This window comes from Octopus bimaculoides, chromosome 9, assembly GCF_001194135.2.
Source record: "Octopus bimaculoides isolate UCB-OBI-ISO-001 chromosome 9, ASM119413v2, whole genome shotgun sequence".
NCBI classification, from domain to species: Eukaryota; Metazoa; Mollusca; class Cephalopoda; order Octopoda; family Octopodidae; genus Octopus; species Octopus bimaculoides.
In genome coordinates, this window is record NC_068989.1 from 33,180,539 (window position 1) to 33,199,844 (window position 19,306).

The window sequence follows — 19,306 nt, forward strand, 5'->3', positions numbered from 1 at the left end:
CATAAAAGACACCATTTCGAGCGTGGCCATTGCCAGTATCGCCTGACTGGCCTTCGTGCAGGTGACACGTAAAAGCACCTACTACACTCTCTGAGTGGTTGGCGTTAGGAAGAGCATCCAGCTGTAGAAACTCTGCCAAATTTAGATTGGAGCCTGGTGATGCCATCCGGTTTCACCAGTCCTCAGTCAAATCGTCCAACCCATGCTAGCATGGAAAGCGGACGTTAAACGATGATGATGATGATGAAGCCCAAAGAGAATTGAAAATTCAGTTTCAAATCTGAACCAGGATGAGACTACTCCTACAGATTTGGTGTCATCACTGACAAACAAACAAACAAACGGACAGAAATTCAATTTTATATATATAGATATATATACTACAAGTCATACTCAATGTCTAAGTTCCACTAATCTACCACCCTTGACTGGTACTTTTTTATTTACCCTCAAAAGGATGATCTGAACTCAGAGCACAAAGAGTCAGAACAAATACCACAAGGTATTCTATGAAACAGCCAAAAAACTCTGCTAATTTTCTGCCTTTCAAATGTGATCCAACTATCTGTTAGTAGTTCCCCCACCTACTGATATGCCTAGTGAGTGTATCACTGGATTTTACAAATTACTGGATCTGTAGGTAGTCAGAATTATTTCTTTTTACAGGTTACATACTGGGACAATCAGTGCACATGACTGTTTACAGAATCTCTGAAGCTGATGGGAGGGAAGGAAACAGGAAGGTATCTTCAAGCTGGAAATCTGATCCAAATGTTTGTAAGAGAGTGGACTCTGCTAAAGGCAACCAAGGAGCAGGAAGGGTTTTAAATCGAGAGATAGATTAAGTCTACCACTAAGAACTGTTCATTTATGAAGTATTTCTGCCCTTGAATAGGAAACACAACATTTGGAATGCTATTTTAGCAATGTTATAAAAGTGAGGTTAGCATGCAAGATCATTAAAGAATGAGAATGAAGTAATTTTTAATTTTTTATCTGTATTAAAAGGGTAATAGGCTGATAGTATGTAAGAAGAATGAGATAAACTATATATAGTCCTAATGAAAAAAGTATGCACATATAGAAGATGCACATATTAAATATACTTTTAGCAAAAATGAAATTAAATTATTTAAAGATTGTAGAGAGATAAATAAATAAGTATAAAGATTATAATTTTAAAACCTAAAAGAAAATTGATTTCTTTTGACTAAGAACATGTTATTTTGTAGGAGACTGTTATGGTTTGTTAAATCAACCAAATATTGTTACTGTTTATTTTACTGATTCTGATAACCTTGACCTTAGTAAAGTTATTTTGTAGTGAGACCAGTCAAAGTCAATAAAATGCCAAGTCAATAGTGACAGACAAGAATTTGAAATCATAACAAAAAGGCACTGAACTAAATGCATTACAGAATCTAGTTCTGCATTATTTATGACAACTAGATATATTTAGCAATAGTTTTATGTCAATTTGAAATGATCAAGACAGACTTGGGTATCAACTACTTACAACCAACCAGAGACAATAGATACATGAAGTTATTTATTACTGTGGCTATGATGAAGTATATAATTACTGATTTGATTCATTTTTATAAACATTTTTATCATTCTTATTTTAATAGCTATTTCTTGTTTCAATATCGTGTCTTCGTGCAAGTATGAACTACACAATTCTACATAAACAGCAAACTATTTAACATTTTAACCCTTTAGCATTCATATTATTCTGTAAAATGTAATGCATACTTGTACACGCTGTGTTAAATTAATCATGCATTATCACATAGCTTCAAAATTTTGATGATGCAACAATTCATTTTTAGAATGATACTGTAGGGTAAGTGCAAGAGGTTGAATTTGGCTGATCTGAACATAAAACACATAGAATATTTGGGCTGGTTATCTCTGGTTTAAATGCTTAATGGTAGGAAGACCATGGCCAGAGAAAAATATTTTGTGTTCTTGGAACTGTTTTTTCAGCAAGATACTCCTCCTGTATTAATCAGTCATAATAAATCAGGTCTCACATAAAAGAAGGGAGATGAGCTCATATGAAGTAGCCTTGGTATTATAAAAAATTTGTAGTCAACATGAAAATAACTGAACAGTATGTAGACATTGTAGAGAAAGTGAAGGTACAAACTGCTTTACTCTCCATGTTACTGAAACCAAGTTACCAAGCAACTTTAAAAATTCATCAGGTTGTCTAAATTTGCAAAAGCCATTAAGCCCAAGTAAGCAGAAATTTCTCAGAAGAAACATAAATTTGAAATAAATGATTCTTATGTACCTTTTCGTCGTTCTGATTGAACCATGTCTTCACATGCTGCATGTAAGAAATAAATGTGATCAGCGACCATTCTTTCTTGAGTCTCGTGTGTAACTTTCTCATAAGATGAAGGATGTAGAAATTTCCGACTGCGAAGATTCTCTTGCCCCAACTTTTGAATTACCTAAAAAGTAAATACACACATTCACAATATATGCACACATACACACACACACACACACACACACACATATATATATATATATATATATATATATATATATATATATATATATATATATATTATAAGAAAGAAATAGTGAACATAGAGACATTTATGGAGATGGAAAATTCAAAACATTCCCATTTCTAAAACAAAAGAAAAAGGTCAACTACAAAAGGTGAAAGAAAAATACTTTATAAGAGTTCTAAATCCAAAACCAAACTAGAAATTGTTGTAAAGCGGTCTTTTGCCACTGTTGTATCTGTCTTGTGACAACAGGTGTCGCTCTAACAGATATTGTTATATTCTGAAGTCATCAACAGGATGGTTCTATCTGGCACTGTACAACTGGGGGTCGTACAGTGTTATTATCCTCAAAAGGTTGGATCGATACAACATCCACTCAGTATCACAGTATGACCACTATATTAGCACAAACACAACTACCAACACAGTCTACATGTACTTTTGACCTCCTGGCCTTCTTTACCTTCTCATGTCGACTGGCTACTGGTCTATTTATAATAGGTGGCTACTACCACTTTTCACTGGGAGGGGTGTACAGTTTCACTATACAACATCTCCCCTTTTAATTTTTTTTATTTAACATCAGTTTCTTTTATTCACCCTACCTCCTCCTTTTTCTTTTATATGTATACATATATATATATATATATATATACATACTTAATATCTTTTCTTCTCAGGGTCTACTTTTAGAAATTTAGTATTCTTCCTTTTCCTTGTGTGTGTGGTTTTGATTTCTTGTAACGCTGTTGGAACCTGAAAAGTGTCATATAGCCAATCCATTGGTACTTCTACTCTTGTTGGTTCCTTTTCTATGACGCTTTCTTTAAGCTGATTTCTATGTCTCCTTTCCATTCCATTTCTGCTTCTTTCTGTTTGCTGTGGTCACAACTTTCTGCATCATTCTTCCTATGTATGTTACAATTTCTCCTTCTTCCCAGTATTGCTTGCCATTTTTGTACATTCTTACATATACCTTATCACCTATTCTGAAGAATTTTGGCATGTCTTTATTAGCACGTATATTTTTTTCACTGGTAACAGTTTATCAAATACTGACTTCACCTTTCTGCAAACATCAATTCTGCTGGTGAACATACTTCTGGCACATTTGGGTTCAGAGTTAGCCTGTATAGTCTTAAGAATTGTTGAATCGAGACTCATCTGTAGCTTCCTTATTAGCTTTCTTTAAAGCTCTCTTAAAATTGTCCACAAACTGTTCGGCCCTTCCATTCGATCTAGGGTGATACAATGCTAGCATGAACATCTCACAGGATCTTTAAAACTCACAGGATACAAACTGTGTTCCATTGTCAGAGACAATTATATCCAGTACACCAAATCTTGCTAACAGCTCATGTAAGAAGTTTATCACCATATATGAGGTTGTTTGTTTACACCTCACAACCTCAGGCCATTTTGTGTAGCTGTCCACTACTATTAAGTTATAATATCCATTTACCGGGCCTACAAAATTGATATGCAATTGGGACCATGGTATTTTCATTTCCAGCCAAGGTTCACATTTTGTTGTAGGTAGTTTCACTGCCAGCACACATCCTCTGCAGCCTTTTACCAGGTTTTCAACCTTCTTGTTCATGCTTGGCCAGTATACGAAACTTCACATCAGCACTTTCATTCTAGAGATGCTTGGGTGTCCCACATGAAACTCTTTTAGCATTCTCTTCTGTAATGTCAGTTGTATGACCACCCTCTAAGCTTACATTAGTACACCATCACATATAGAGTACACGTTCACATCTTGGCAGTTCTTTGCATCAGACCTTTCTTCATTTCTTTTTGTCAACCACAGTTTTCTTTTTGTCTCATTAATAAATTTGTCATTTCTTGCACTTCTTTTTATTTCTTCCAAAGTTACTGGTAGTTCACACACAATGTTCCACATCATTATTTTTTTGTTTCAGTTCATTGACCTCGTTCAATCGTTTGACTGCTCCGGTTATGCTATTGCACAAAACACTTATGGGTGTATCCCAAACATTAAATTTCTTCATACATTCGGTGCCAAATAAATTCATGGATTTTTTCAACACATAAACATATACTTTTTTGGTTCGACCTTTAAACGTTATATTACAAACATGCTCGCCATGTAATATAATTTTCTTCCCATAATACTGTGTGCTATTTTGTTTGAACTACATAATTTTGGTTTACCTATTTGTTCCCATGTTTTCTCATTTATGATTGTGATATCACTTCCTGTGTCTAACTGCATTCTAAAACTAGTATATTCAGTTCTTACATTTACAAATTTTCTGTTTGCTGTAGTCACAACTTTTCCAACTGACAAACTATCTATTTTTTCTTATTTGTTCCATTTTGTTTTCTTAAAACTAGTTTTGCAGTGCGATTTTATATGTCCTGTAAACCCACAGCTAAAACACTTTGCTTTTTTATATGGACAATCGTTTTCCAGGTGCATCCCACCACATGCCATACATGGGTCTACATCCCGATATTTTTTCTGTTTTTCTTGCAACACTTTGTCTTCCAACTTTTTTGCACTGGTGGAAACACTCTTTCCATTGAATTTCTTCCATGTCATGCCTTAATCTTAATATCCTGTCACACTCTTCCGACAGTTTCTGCAATGTCAGATCCTGGTTCATTTCCAGTTTAGACAGAATTTTCATTTGCATTTCTGCATCCCTTCTATCTGTCAATCCTTGTGCAAAAACTCAAACACTTGAAAGAATCTGAAGTAAGCATATCTAGCCTAAATCTCTCACATTCTTTGTTGATTCTGCCTGTGTAAGTAGTGAAGCCTTCATCTTCGCTTTTTTCTATGTTTAAACATTTCCATCTAGTATTAAACAGTGAGCTCTTTTCACTAAACATTTTGCACAAAATGTCAACTGTGTCAGTGAAATTTGTCAGACGTTTTTTTTTGGCAATATGAAGTTACTATACTTCTCATGCTCTACTGTCACTAGTTTTCTTAAAACTAGATGCGTTTTCATATCGTCCATCCAATCCTGGCATTCTTTTTCAAAAATTTGCTGAAATCTTTGAAAGTAAGCCTTGAAGGTTACTCCTCCTTCAGAGTCATATTCACTTATGGAACTTGCTACATGGTCAGGTGAAAATGTATTCTCTGGTTTGGTTATCAACTTCATTAAGTGTAACATTTGCTGCTGCAATCCTTGTTGTTGGTCTCGTTGTCCCTTGAGTTGTTGTTGTTGGTTTTGCAACTCAACTATCCCAGCTAACAAGTCTTCCATATCTTACAATTTTTGTAAGTTTGCACAAGACTTTTGTTTCTTTTTTGTCAAGGTATTTAATTCTCCACGTGAATTAGTTTAAACTCTCTACGTGAATGTTTTTTTTTTCACTCCACATAAATTTGTGTTTCCTCGTTGCCACTGTTGTAAGGTGGTCTTTTGCCACTGTTGTATCTGTTTTTTGATGATGGTTGTCACTCTGACAGGTATTGTTATATTCCGAAGTTGTCAACAGGATGGTTCTATCTGGCACTGTATGACCCCCCAGTTATACAGTGCTATTATCCTCAAAAATTTGGATCGATATAACGTTAGTTAGTATCACAGTATGATTACTATATCAGCACAGACATGACTATCAACAGTCTAAACATACTTTCGACCTTCTGGCCTTCTTTACCTTCTCGAGTTCACTGGCTACTGGTCTATTTATAATGGCTAGCTACTTCCACTTTTTACCGGGAGAGGTGTAGTTTCATTATACAACAGAAATAGTCAATACTGCTGCTAAAAACAACTTCTTCTATACAGATTATCCCATAACATGTGTATTTGAAAAACTGTAAACAGCAAAAGCACCGACAAAATACAAATGCTTCTTTTCAAAAGATTTGTGTCACCCTGTTTTTTTTAAAGCTTTATATAATTAATAATTTTTAATTTAAGAAAATCTTTGTTCAAATACTGAGACAAATGTAATCCTTTTATTGTTCCTTAAATCCAAAATCATGTGAAGTAAACATAATCAGCTGCTCAGTTTACCAACACCATTTACCAACTGATTGCAAACAATTTACGTTTCACATTAGTGAATTTTTTATTTCTTTTTTAAGATTTACTTATGTGGAAGGAGCAGTGTCTAAGGCTTTCAAAGACACAAAGATTGGTGTGGTTGATATAGTTTGTATATCATGGATGAGAAGGGATACCAAAGATCTGATGCTCTAGAGAAGAAGAAATGTGCATAGTAATTAGTGCAGAGTAGAGAGACACAACAAGAATGACACAATGGAGACAATGTGTATCAGTTGGGCTTGAGCAGAAGTGGCATGAAATTGACTAATTCAAAAAATAGGCCATTGTAGTAACAGTAGACTAGGCACATCTACAATATATTGGTGAGTCTTTGACAATTAATTAGATAACTTTGTTTTCAATATGATCTGATGGTTGCAGCATTCTATAGCAGATCTCCCTTAAATTTTATTGTCATTTATATACATTTACATAGAGCTAAAATATATTTTGCCCATTGAAAGTTAAACCTTTAGGATGCAGTTTTCACTATGTTATGAATATGAAATGACCAAGAGAGACCAACAGAGGTTATAGCACCTAATAATTGCACATTTCCAAGATGAGAAGGTGAGGTGTAAAATTATAGTTGTGTCTTTGTGTTGTTGAAAGAGACAACATTATCAGGATACTTTTTGGACAACGTTTATGAGGTTTCTGTTTATGGCAATAGGTTTCATGTAACCTGTTTAAGAATGCATATGGATGAAGTCTGTGTGAGGAAGATTAGGGGAGAGTAAAGAATGGTATCATCTGCTTAGGAATAAGTAGGTTACAGATGATAGCAAGTAAGTCACTAATATATAAGAGAAAGGATGTGGGAGCCATAAACAAACTGTGGGAACACCAAAGTTGACAGAGTTACTCAAAGAATACTATAGAATTATAACATAATACTGTTTTGTAAACTTCAGTTTACTCACCTTCTCCATATATTCAGAACAATTGAATTCAACCTTTAACTTAGCAGCTTCCTGTTTATAATATTCTCCAGTTTCTTGAAGAAAACGGGTTTCAAACAGCTTCCGATAGAACTTGAAACAGAATGAGAGCATTAAAAAAAATTAGAAATCTAATACTTGCTCAGAATTCAGAGAAAATAGCACATCAAAATTTAGTATTTCTTGCAAGGCAGACTCAGAATAGTCTATACTAGAAAAAGGTAAGGAAGTGTTAAAATGTATGTACTGGATTATGATATGGTTTTGAATTTCTCTTTACCTCACCATAATCAATAAAGATTTCACTGTCAAGTTGGTTGAACACCTGAAAGCCATCAACATACAGGTCAGTGGTACAGTTATAATGAATAGAAGAGATCCACCCAGAGAAATTAAGGATATTAAAGTATAACAAAAGTGTTTGTCACCACATTCAGAGACAAACAGTAAATACAAATACACAACCAGGAGTGGATAATTGTAAACAAAAAGCATAAAGCATACATAGAAAAAGTGGGATGACTAGATCAATTTCTCTTACATTGGCCTATTGGAAGAGCTGAAATGAAGCTGTGGCATTACATTGTAAGGAATATTATTAATATATACAGAGACAATGCTTTTATTCTTCTATATCAAAAGAAGACTTAACATATCATGACTACCAACATTTTAAAACTGATATTACTGATTAACCACTAATGGCTTTATTGGGAAAATATAATGTTAGACAAAGTCAGAAATCATAAAAAAGAAAATAAGAAAAAAGAAATTTACATAAACTAATCCAAACAAAAGGAAGAAAAAGACAATATTGGGGATGTTCTCCATGAAGAAAAGTAAGCTCTATCTGATGTGCTAGTCAAAACATCTTTCATGCTGGTGCATCATTATTCAGAATTGGATTATTTTAGACTTTTAATTACAGAATTTAAATTATTTAATTTATACAGTTTGCTTGTCTTTCTCTCAGATTCCTCTACATATATTACAATTTGAAAAGTATATATATTTTAGCAGGTGATACATGCTTTGATTTTGGTAATACATCACTGTATTTGGATATGTATATTAGCAATTTCTTATAAATCACAAAATTATTATATAATTTAATCTATATTAACAGTGGTGGTCCACTATAGCATTAGCTATAATGGCTAAAACAAACAACTAAAGAAGTTATACAGGGTATTCAGGCTAAATTTGACAGTTTGCATAAAAGGAAAAGAAAACACAATATATCATCCAAAAATAGAAGTATTTTTTTTTTTAAATCAAAAAATATCAGCTAGATTATGGTTGGCAGATAACAGTTTACTCAAAGTGGCTGCTCTCAGCTTGCACCACAGCCTCAAGACAGCTTCAGAGCTTGGTGCATGCATTCTTCATTGCGTTCCAAAACCTGGCACATGCATTCCTCTTCATGTCCCTGGGAAGATCTTCAAACACCTCCTTGATGTTGGCCACCAGCTTGGCCTTGGTGTTGCAGGCAGAGTGGTTGGTGTCTTTCTCAACCATGCTCTACACATAGCAAATCAATGGGATTACAATCAGGAAAATTAAGAGGCCTGAAATTGGAGCTGGTGAAGTTGTAGGAATTCTCTGACTCTTTCTGGAAGTATGGTAAAGAGTCAAATCCTACTGTCACACATAACCTTTTGGCATCTTCACATAGCTATCTGAATTGAGCCTAAAGCCTTGTTCATCAGTTATTGGATAAATATAACTGTGTGTATGCCATCAGAACGTCTGCTATGTCCCTTCTTAGTCTCTGTTGCAGCTGTCCTTGTCACATCTCCAGTCCATGTCAACTAACTTTTTCTCAACTACAACTTTAATCTTTATGCTCTACAACAAAAATCATCAAATTTAACCTGAACACCCTGTACATATGTATATATAATCAATATATACATCAGAATTTACTTATTCATTTCGGATACATAATTATTCATTCTCAGTTAATCAATTTGATCAAATTGACTATTTGTATTCAAATAGTTGGATTTTATAATTATCTGCAAAAGAAATACATTATTTTTTTAGTTTTCAATCTTTTTTTCCATATATGAATTTACTTGTGATGTTATTCCCAAACTATGTATTACTAGCCTGAAAAAGTAGATGTATGATGATGGAGATTGCATTAAAAAATAGGATATGCAGTTGATAGTTTCTAATTGTTAATTAATTTAACTGCAACTAAAATTGCTATAAAAGCAATATTAGCACTTTCCTAAACCAGAATTATATCAGGGTTAATAGCAAATGAATGTTATATTTCTTTATTTTGTTGCAATTTAAAATGTTCCCTCAGTTTTATCTGGCTTAACTGCAATTATCTAAAAGGTTGCTTAAAATAAATCATTAAAAATCACTATTAAATGCATTGGTAGATATGGAACATACTTTCCAAATGGCACATAATTATATCAATTGAGATAAAAATTATTACTACCATCTGAAAATTTGTTTGCATCATGTAAACTACTATCATGCCTAGCACAGCCTACCAGCTCACCTGCTTTTAACACTGGAACTTGTTGTCAGACAGAATCCTCCTGCTCACAACTCAAACAAAATGGTCCTTGAAGCAGCACTCCTGCAGAGAAAGTTTGCTACTTACTGCTTACTGTGCTTCTATCTCAACAATGCAATATACTTGACAAAACTTCTCCAAAATATCCTTTCTCCATGTATACACATGGACAGGTCAAGTGTGAAAGCATCTCCAGTCACTTCAAGCCAGTAAAGCTGCTAGCCTTGACAATGTCTTTTCCATTATTCTCTATCTTGAACTATCGCAACGTCATTGCCAAATTCTTCAATATTTCTCTCTCTACAAAAATCTATTGCAATATCTTGAGACATGCGATAGAGTATAATTTCCATAACAGATGCAATTTATCACCCCTGCTCAGTATTACCTTCTCCAGCACCTTGACTTTCTCTTCTTCCTTGTTGACATTAATTCAGGTTCTACAGAGCCTGACATCCCACAGACCTAATCTCCTATGCCACTCACAAGTAGACTCTTTCTATTGAAAAGATTGGCAAAGGCAATGTTGTTGCATTTTATACCAGCAATGCATTTGACCAAATCTGGCACAAGAATCTCCCAGTAAAGCTGTTATACACAGGGATTCATGTATCTCACATCTCTTTGATTGGAGGTGTCCTGTTAAATTGTACTGTTGCAGCATGTGCTGACAGTTTCCTCTAACCAATATTCTATTAAGTATAGTGTGTCCTTATGTTTGATTACATCATCCACATTCTTCCTGCTGTACTTAGTAGCAGAGGTGGATGCTCCAAGAGCATAGCTGTGAGAACAAAAATAGGCTGGGCAAAGTTCAGAGAGCTCCTACCTCTGCTGGCAACAAAGGGCCTCTCCCTCAGAGTGAAAGGCAGATTGAATGATGCGTCTGTGTGAACAGCTATGTTACATGGCAGTAAAACATGGCTGACAGCCAAGGACAAGTGTAAGCTTGAAAGAAATGAAGTCAGTATGCTTTGCTGGATGTGCAATGTCAGTGTGCATGTTCGACAGAGTGTAAGCATCTTGAGAGAAAAGTTGGGCATAAGAGGCATCAGATGTGGTGTGCAAGAGAGACAAATGTGCTGGTATGGTCAAGTGGTGCATATGGACAAGGACAGCTGTGTAAAGAAGTGCTGATCTCTAACTTTGAATGGAACCTGTGGTAGAGGTAGACCCAAGAAGACATGGGACGAGGTGGTGAAGCATGATCTTTGAACTTTGGGCCTCACAGAGGCAATGACTAATGACCGAGACCTTTGATGATATGCTGTGCTTGAGAAGACCTGTCAAGTCAAGTGAGATTGCAGTCGTGGCTGATGCTGGTGTCACCTAACTAGCACCCATGCTGGTGGCACGTAAAAAGCACCTTTCAAGCACTGGGCCTCACGGAGGGAAAGTGGCCAATGCCTGTGGCACATGAAAAGCACCTTTTGAATGTTGGGCCTCACAGAGGCAATGACAAATGATCAAAACTCTTGGCATTATGTCGTGCTTGAGAAGAATACCCATCAAGCCAAGTAAAATTGCAGTCGTGGCAGATACTAGTGTCATTCAAATGGCACCCGTGTTGGTGGCACATAAAAGCACCCATTAAACTCTTGAAGTGGTTAGCATAAGGAAAGGCATACAGCCATAGAAACCATACCAAATCAGACTGGAGTCTGGTGCAGCCTTCCAACTTGCCAGCTCTGGTTAAACCATCGAACCTATGCCAGCATGGACAACAGACATTAAATGATGATGATGATGATGATAGTTATAACTCACTGAAGCAAACGAGTGGTTTGCTGGGTCATTGATAGAGCTTGTTTACATAATGAAAACATGTTAAAGTCCATTAGGGACATTCTTAATTCAGTGCGAGATCAAAAAACGTTCTGTACCAATGGAATTTCAGTATAGCAGTTGAATGCTTTCCTTATCCAACTGAAATATATAGAAATCCTATGTTCCAACACTAAGTCCTAAAATGAAGGTAGTAGAACCACAACTAAATAAACAAAGACTCAATGTTGCATTAAGAGCATTTATTAAAAGTATCTTTGATATTTATTAGAAATATCTTTACAACATTGATACAATCAACAAATAAAATACACAGGCTACCTATGTATTGCTAATAATCTGTTCCAATTTATCGAAAAGTCCAACTCATGCCAATATGGAAAACAGACCCTAAAGTGAAATGATAATGAACTTCAATTGCAGTAACTTAAGGAATATCAAAGTTTATTAATTGCTCATCTAAATCTAATACCACAAATATTCTCCCCAGTATTACCTACTTCAAGTGATGAACTTAACATCATATATCACCAAATTGTGAAGAAAAATGAAATCCTTTCATGGACCACATGTTAGCTCTGGTTTCTGAAGCATCATGAGAACAAAAAAATATATTTCCAATTATATATAGTGAGAAGGAGTTCAGCTTACCTGAACCTGTTCTTTCTTTTTGTACTCTTCAACATTAACAAAAGAATTGATGACCCCGTGTAGCACAGCCTGGTTAACATACCCGCCATTTCGATCTCTGCAACAAATTAATGAAGCATTCTGTTTATGTAGCATATAGTAATTTAGATCATTACAGGGTGGCAACATCAGGATAAGGGATTTATAGGTTAAACAGGACTCTGAAGACAGAGCATCTGGTTTAGTTATTATAGGGGTTAGTTAATTACAATATGCAAAAAAGACTTATTATGTAAGTAGGAGCATTTAAAGATCTTATGCATTGCGTCTAAGGATTTCCAATACTTCTACTATATGTATATAACTCCTATCTGTCTCCACTACTTTTATAAAGCTGTGTTGAATGTATAATTGACCACATAATTGTGTAATATATATTTTTGTCAGTAAACTTTCAAATATATCAAGCTAATGAAGTACAGCTAGCTTTATTCCTATTCTTAAATGTGTGCAGGTAGTTATACCAGTGATGTTTAAATTTAGATGTTATTATTAGAATTTGGTTTACTGATGAGATTACTAAGTCAGAGAGGATATTGGTGTAAGCTGGAGGGTTCAAAACATATTTAATTCCAAGGTGGTCAAGGACATTGTTGCTAGTCAGGATATGATATAAGTTCCTACAATTAAACCTGCAATATTTTTTGTGAGGTTAGACATGGCAGGACAGGCAAGTTTTACAGTATGTCTTTTGAAAATTTCCCTGTATTGCTAGATGGAGTGAAGTGTTTATCCAAAGCCCAGGAAAATACCTTCCAGAATATCTTCTTACATAATTTATTTTCCCTTCTAACAATATTGTTTTTAGTAGTTAGGTTAGAGTTAGTTTTTTTTATTACTATATAGTAGTGTGTGACTGTTACAATTACTCAGAGAATAAGCACAATTATTTTTAATACTCTCACCTATGTGAATAATTTTTTATTACCATATCTTAGTGCCTTGTAATAATCATAATTATACATATATAGAAACACACATACATACATACATGCAAATATGCATATAAAAATAATAGCAATAATAACAACAATGATGAAATTAACTGCACATGGTTCCAGTTTGAAATTGCCAATTGATAAAAGTGAGATGTTTTCATAAGCATAAAATGAAGAAAAGAAATTAATATAAAATTGAAATTTGAATTATTTTTTATTGCATGCATTAGTGAACAATATCATTGGAAATTTGTACTTAATCTGAATAAAAATTTAATAAAAAATATAATTTTATTGATTTGAATTCACACAAATTTCCATTTGATTTTTTAAATTATTTCAATTTGATCTCCATCCTTTGGTTTATGAAAACACCTCACATTTATCAATTCAATTTTAAATTACTAAGAAGGAAAAAATGTATCAAAATACCCTCCATTATTTACATTATTTACATTTGATGGATATTTGTCCTCGTCTTGTTTGTTGTTAACACAACAATTTGGCTGATATACCCTCCAGCCTTCATCAGGTATATCAGCCAAAATGTTGTGTTAACAACAAACAAAATGGACAAATATCCGTCAAATGTAAATAATGTACATAATTCCTCATCTCTTACATATAGAACTGTAAGATACCCTCCTTTCTAGCTTTTATTCTTGAGCTTCGTTTTTTTTTCTTTAAACATAATAACTAATATATTACTAAAAATACCATATTAATTGCTCTTTTTTTTTTGTGCTTTACTTGGAAAATAATAGAAGCATATGTTTGCATTTAAGTTGAAAAGAAGAGATACAAAAGAATTTTAGCTGTAACTCACTTTTGAATTTCTTGTAATATCAGCAATATTAACTGTAATTTTAATGGCTCAATCATGTGTCGTTTCCATATATCCAAACACAACTTTAGAATAGAAAAGATCAAAAGAAGTCAATTTATAATATTGGTTTCAAATTTTGGCACAAGGCCAGTGAGTTCAGTAGAGGGGCTTAGTCTATTAATTCAACCCTAGTGTTCAACGTTGAAAGGATGTAAGGCAAAGTCAACTTCAGCAGAATTTTAACTCAGAATGTAAAACTGGAATAAATGCCACTATGCATTTTGCCTGGCATGCTAACAATTCTACCAACTGAGCATCAATTTCTATCTATCTATCTATCTATCTATCATTGTTGCTTTAATGGCCACTTTTTCATACTTGCATGAGTCAGATGAAATTTGTGGCAGATTTTCAACAGCCAAATATCCTTCCTATCGCCAACCTCACCTGTTTCCATGTAAGGTAATACTTCTCCATGATCAGACTTGTTTTCATGTAAGATTGGAAATGACTGATACCACTTGCATGATGACAACACTTGTTTACAACTATCAAGCAATGTCAAGGAAAGGAGAAAGTAAAACACACATATATATAAAGACATGATGGAGTTCTTTCAGTTTCTATTTACCACATCCACTCACAATGCTTTGGCTGGCCCTGGACTATAGTAGAAGACATTTACACAAAGTGCTATGCAATGGGACTGAACTGTAACCATGATAAAACTTCTAAGAGATATAGTCAACTGTAGTGTATAACTAAGGGCACATAGCCTGGTGGCTAGAGTGTTACATTCATGATTACAAGATCATGGTTTGCATTCCCAGAACAGGAGGTACATAATGTTCTTGAGCAAAACACTTAATTTCCTAGTGCTCTGTGACCACTTCAACATCTGTATGTGGTGCACCATGCTCCTGTACAGGCAATGTAGGTTTGATGGATGGAGTGAGTTAATTTACAGCACAAATATTTGATCACTGTGCAGGTTGTTCAACAAGAAATTGCAGAAACCACATCTGTCATCGACAACATACTACAAATACTAGTACTGATGTTTTCAATCCTAGAGAGCTAAAAGATGAAGTCAATCCTAATAGAATTTGCAATTTATATGTAAGAAAAGGTAAGTAAATGTTATAAAGTATTTTGTCCAGTGATCTACCATTTTTACTACTCTACTGCCCTCACATTATTTATAAATATTAATTTTGTGACTAAAACAAAACCAATGACAGGATTTCATTTCCTATAAATGTGACACATCATGCTTAAGATGTTTCTCATTTTGCTAAGTTGATAAAATACATACCAGTAGTGTACAGATGTCAAATAAAACAATAACTAATAAAAGGTAATTCATATTCAGAGAGGAATATATTTCATAAACACTTAGTTTTTAGTCAGTACATCAATATTTTCGAACATGAAGATAATTTCAAAAACATTTTAATTTTATCAAATTCTTTAAATAGATCTTCAAAAAATGTAACAAGTTCAAATAAAAATTACAAATAAATTCCACAAGAAATGAAAAAATAAAATTGAATACAGTCTAAAATATTCACCTCACCAATTTCAAGTTTCTGATCACTGGCTTCATAGTTAAAAGAACCATATGCCAGATCAGCATCAGACAGTTTTTGCTTCTTTATGTAAGTTGTATTTAAATAACTGAAACATGTTAATAATAGAAATTAATAATTATCATATATATGGAACTGGAGAATATATAATATAAAAAAACTTTCATTACTGTGGCAAATCAATAAATGTCAATATAATCAATTTATATAAATCTAGCAAAATTATCCATTAGTTAATGCTAATCCTTTAAGAAACTTCAAGGATCTTTAGGCTCTTTAGAAACTCTGGTTTCCATTTATCCTGGGAAACAACAGAGATAGGGTGTTGGATTCAGTAGATTTAACCCCTTTGTTACCATATTTCTGCTGAGATACTCTGTGTTTCTTTCAATTGATTTTAAATATAACAAAAAATTTAGTAAAATAACTTAGTTATCATTAAGCTAGTATTAGAAACATAAATTGTGACTAAGGTTTGGTGGAAGATTTTAATTCAGAACTTTTGAAAACAAGACATTTGTACCACAGAGTCAGAGTCGATTTCAGGCAGGTTGGACAAATCTCTATTGAGTTACATCTTCTTGGAAGCTATATCTAAAATATAAGAGAGCTATGGCTTAATCTTACAAAAAGACAAAAAAATTCCTTCCAGTGAGATTTTAAATCATAACCCATGCCATTTTGTTCCCACTGCCATTGACATCAAATAAAAATGTATTTTCAGGTCAGCTCTAAAATTTTGGCTTACAACTCCTAGAGAGATCATGAACCAGTTAACTCTCACTTTAGAGAAGTTCAGTGAAAACAATGTTATTGTTGTAGACATCGGCAAAGCCTTGCAAGCATATCCAGAGACTAACTTTCCCCAGTCATGCATCATCCATACAACCTAGACACCACATACAAAGCCTGCATTGATTCCATGCACAGAAATCTTGAGAGCGTCTACAGCAGAGCCATGCCAACCTAGTCTCTTTTAACATCAAAATAGCTCAAGCACTACCAATAAACACTACTAAGAAAACATCACCACACACTCCTAAACATGAGTGGCACTTAACTAGAGCTCTCTTACCTGACAAAAGCACATCCCAAAGACTGACCCTTTTTCTTCAGAGATAGAAAATGTATTAGGCCTCAACAGCTGCCAACACTCTACCAGGTTCAAATTAAGATTCACAAATAAGTAATACTCCCACATCTAGAACAGTGCTGCTATTACACACACCAACATCCTGGACATGAATTCAGAGAAAAGCCACTCGACTGATTGGCATTTAATTACTAATGGATATGCTCAAGACTCAGACTACAGAAGTGCTGTCTCCATTGTCTTTTATATTGCCATTATAATGGCCTCTATTCCTCAGAGTTGACTATCTTATACCTCCACCACTCACACCCCAACCAGCTCATCTCCCTATTATCACACTTGTTGTGTCCACCTGACATTGACCACTATGTTCAGTCCTTCCTCCCCAGAACATCAACCCTTTAGGATGTTCTCCCTGCTAATGTCTTTCTTGCCGGTATTGATCTCCAGCAATTTAAATGGAACATTAATAGCATCAAGTTCAATGGTCTCAGATGTCATGGGTACTGCCTGCTCCTTCCTTTTACTTCCTTAGTTAAAAAAGAAACAAAAGACTATGGGTGTGATAACCAAAGAATTGTAGCACTGAGTTTAGGCACCATCAGAACTATATATACTCTTTTTCAGTTAAATATTTTACATACATCAGACAATATCCAGAATAAATCATTCAATGTTAAAGATTTGCAATAAAGGAAATTTACATAATACGTACCATAAAACATACAAAATAATTAATTCCATGTAAAGATATTATTAATCATTACTAGTTCGTATCATTTTACACCTGTTTTTCCATGTTGGCGTGGGTTGGGTAGGTTTTCAATAACAGCTTTATGACCTCATGTCCTTCCTGTTGCCAACTCTTTTAGTTACCTCATACAACATGGTGTATCTACTGTAAAGCAGAGTTACTTAACAGTCTTGCTCCAAAATATTTTGGGATGTCTACATCTAGGAGAATAAATGGAGATGACAACAGGAAGACACTGATTTTGATGTAATTGGATCACAATACTTGATACTGAGTTATTCTCATCTCATATCAAAGCCTGTAACTTGCTCAATCAGTACAAAGGATTAAATAAAAATTGGTGAGATTATATTGTTTTTATTAAACTTACCCAAAAAGTTGGTTCAAATATATGGATCCTTGACTGTATTCTTGCCAATGTTTGTGGTATGCTGATAATATGTTGCTATCATTTCGAACAGTCTAAAATTAATAAGAAGGACAGAGAAGCTTATAATCTTAGAGTAAACTGTGACAGTATTAAAGAAAACAATATAACAGAACATCATCAACACACTGTTGTGTCAACATGCCTTACCATCCTTATTTTCATTCTTTACTAGCAGTATGTAAAATCACAAAATATTAGCTATATTTTCTCAGCCCCTATTTTATTTAATTCATAAATTTGTGTAAGAATTTCTCAATGAAAATCTCCCAATCTGGTTAGAAAGAAGCAATTTTGATGAAAATGCATTTATTCCAGTATAAAAATCGTACAAATATAACTATTCCATGAATTTGGATGGAACTTAATGAGATGTAACAAATGCTGATATACATTGTGAATGTGGTTGTGAAGCTGCACAACTTGTATTTGAAAAAATATTCAGTGATATGCCTTCATCTCCTTCATTGTGGTGTTGCTCTGTTGATGCATATATCATGTAATTTTATCACTCATCATCATCATCATCAACAACAACAACAAAAATCTCTTCAGGAAAAAGTTGAAGAAAATGTACCACAGACTTTACTTCTAAGTTGAAAATTTTTTGAGGGCCAACACCACAAATGAAAGCATTAACACAATGATTATGTGATCAATCCACTCCAACTCAAAATTAATAAATCTTGATATCATTTAGATTGCTGGTGTGTATAGATGACACTGAAGTATCTGTCTGATTATTTACTTCAAGTCCAAGCTCTCTTATTCTAATTAAATCATTAAATCAATAAATAGACAACAACAAATAAATCATTAATAAATAATATCACTGAATTTCAACTCACTGCTTGAGGTATATCTGCCATAATACTTGAAAATTGAAACAAGAAAAAAAATCCCAAAATGTCCAACAGATACAAATGCACATGGTGCAAATAGGAAGTCATTTGTCAGAAAGTACTTTTTAAAATAATACTAATCTTGATTTCTCGCACAGAAAAGTGTGTAACCCCAGTTTTTTAAATTGTGGTTACATATGGTTCAGGAACCAATGACAGTTTCAGTTACTTGCAGTACTGTAAGAATTACTATATTTGGTAAGGAAATAGTAAAGCACTTGTGAGGATATATGAACTGTCAGTTATTTGATAAT

General features: G+C 33.9%; 1 protein-coding gene across 4 annotated transcripts in view; it reads right to left on the reverse strand.

Moving 5' to 3' along the window:
* Positions 1-19,306, reverse strand: part of LOC106883347 (cullin-2) — a 140,746-nt gene that overhangs the window by 64,411 nt on the left and 57,029 nt on the right. For all 4 annotated transcript variants that reach the window (XM_052970572.1, XM_052970571.1, XM_052970574.1 and 1 more), the window contains 6 exons: positions 18,094-18,185; positions 15,859-15,964; positions 14,288-14,370; positions 12,485-12,581; positions 7,492-7,602; positions 2,300-2,462 (listed from right to left, as the gene is read on the reverse strand). In XM_052970572.1, the coding sequence (XP_052826532.1) occupies positions 2,300-2,462; positions 7,492-7,602; positions 12,485-12,581; positions 14,288-14,370; positions 15,859-15,964; positions 18,094-18,185 (652 nt within the window). The remainder of the gene's footprint in view (positions 1-2,299; positions 2,463-7,491; positions 7,603-12,484; positions 12,582-14,287; positions 14,371-15,858; positions 15,965-18,093; positions 18,186-19,306) is intronic.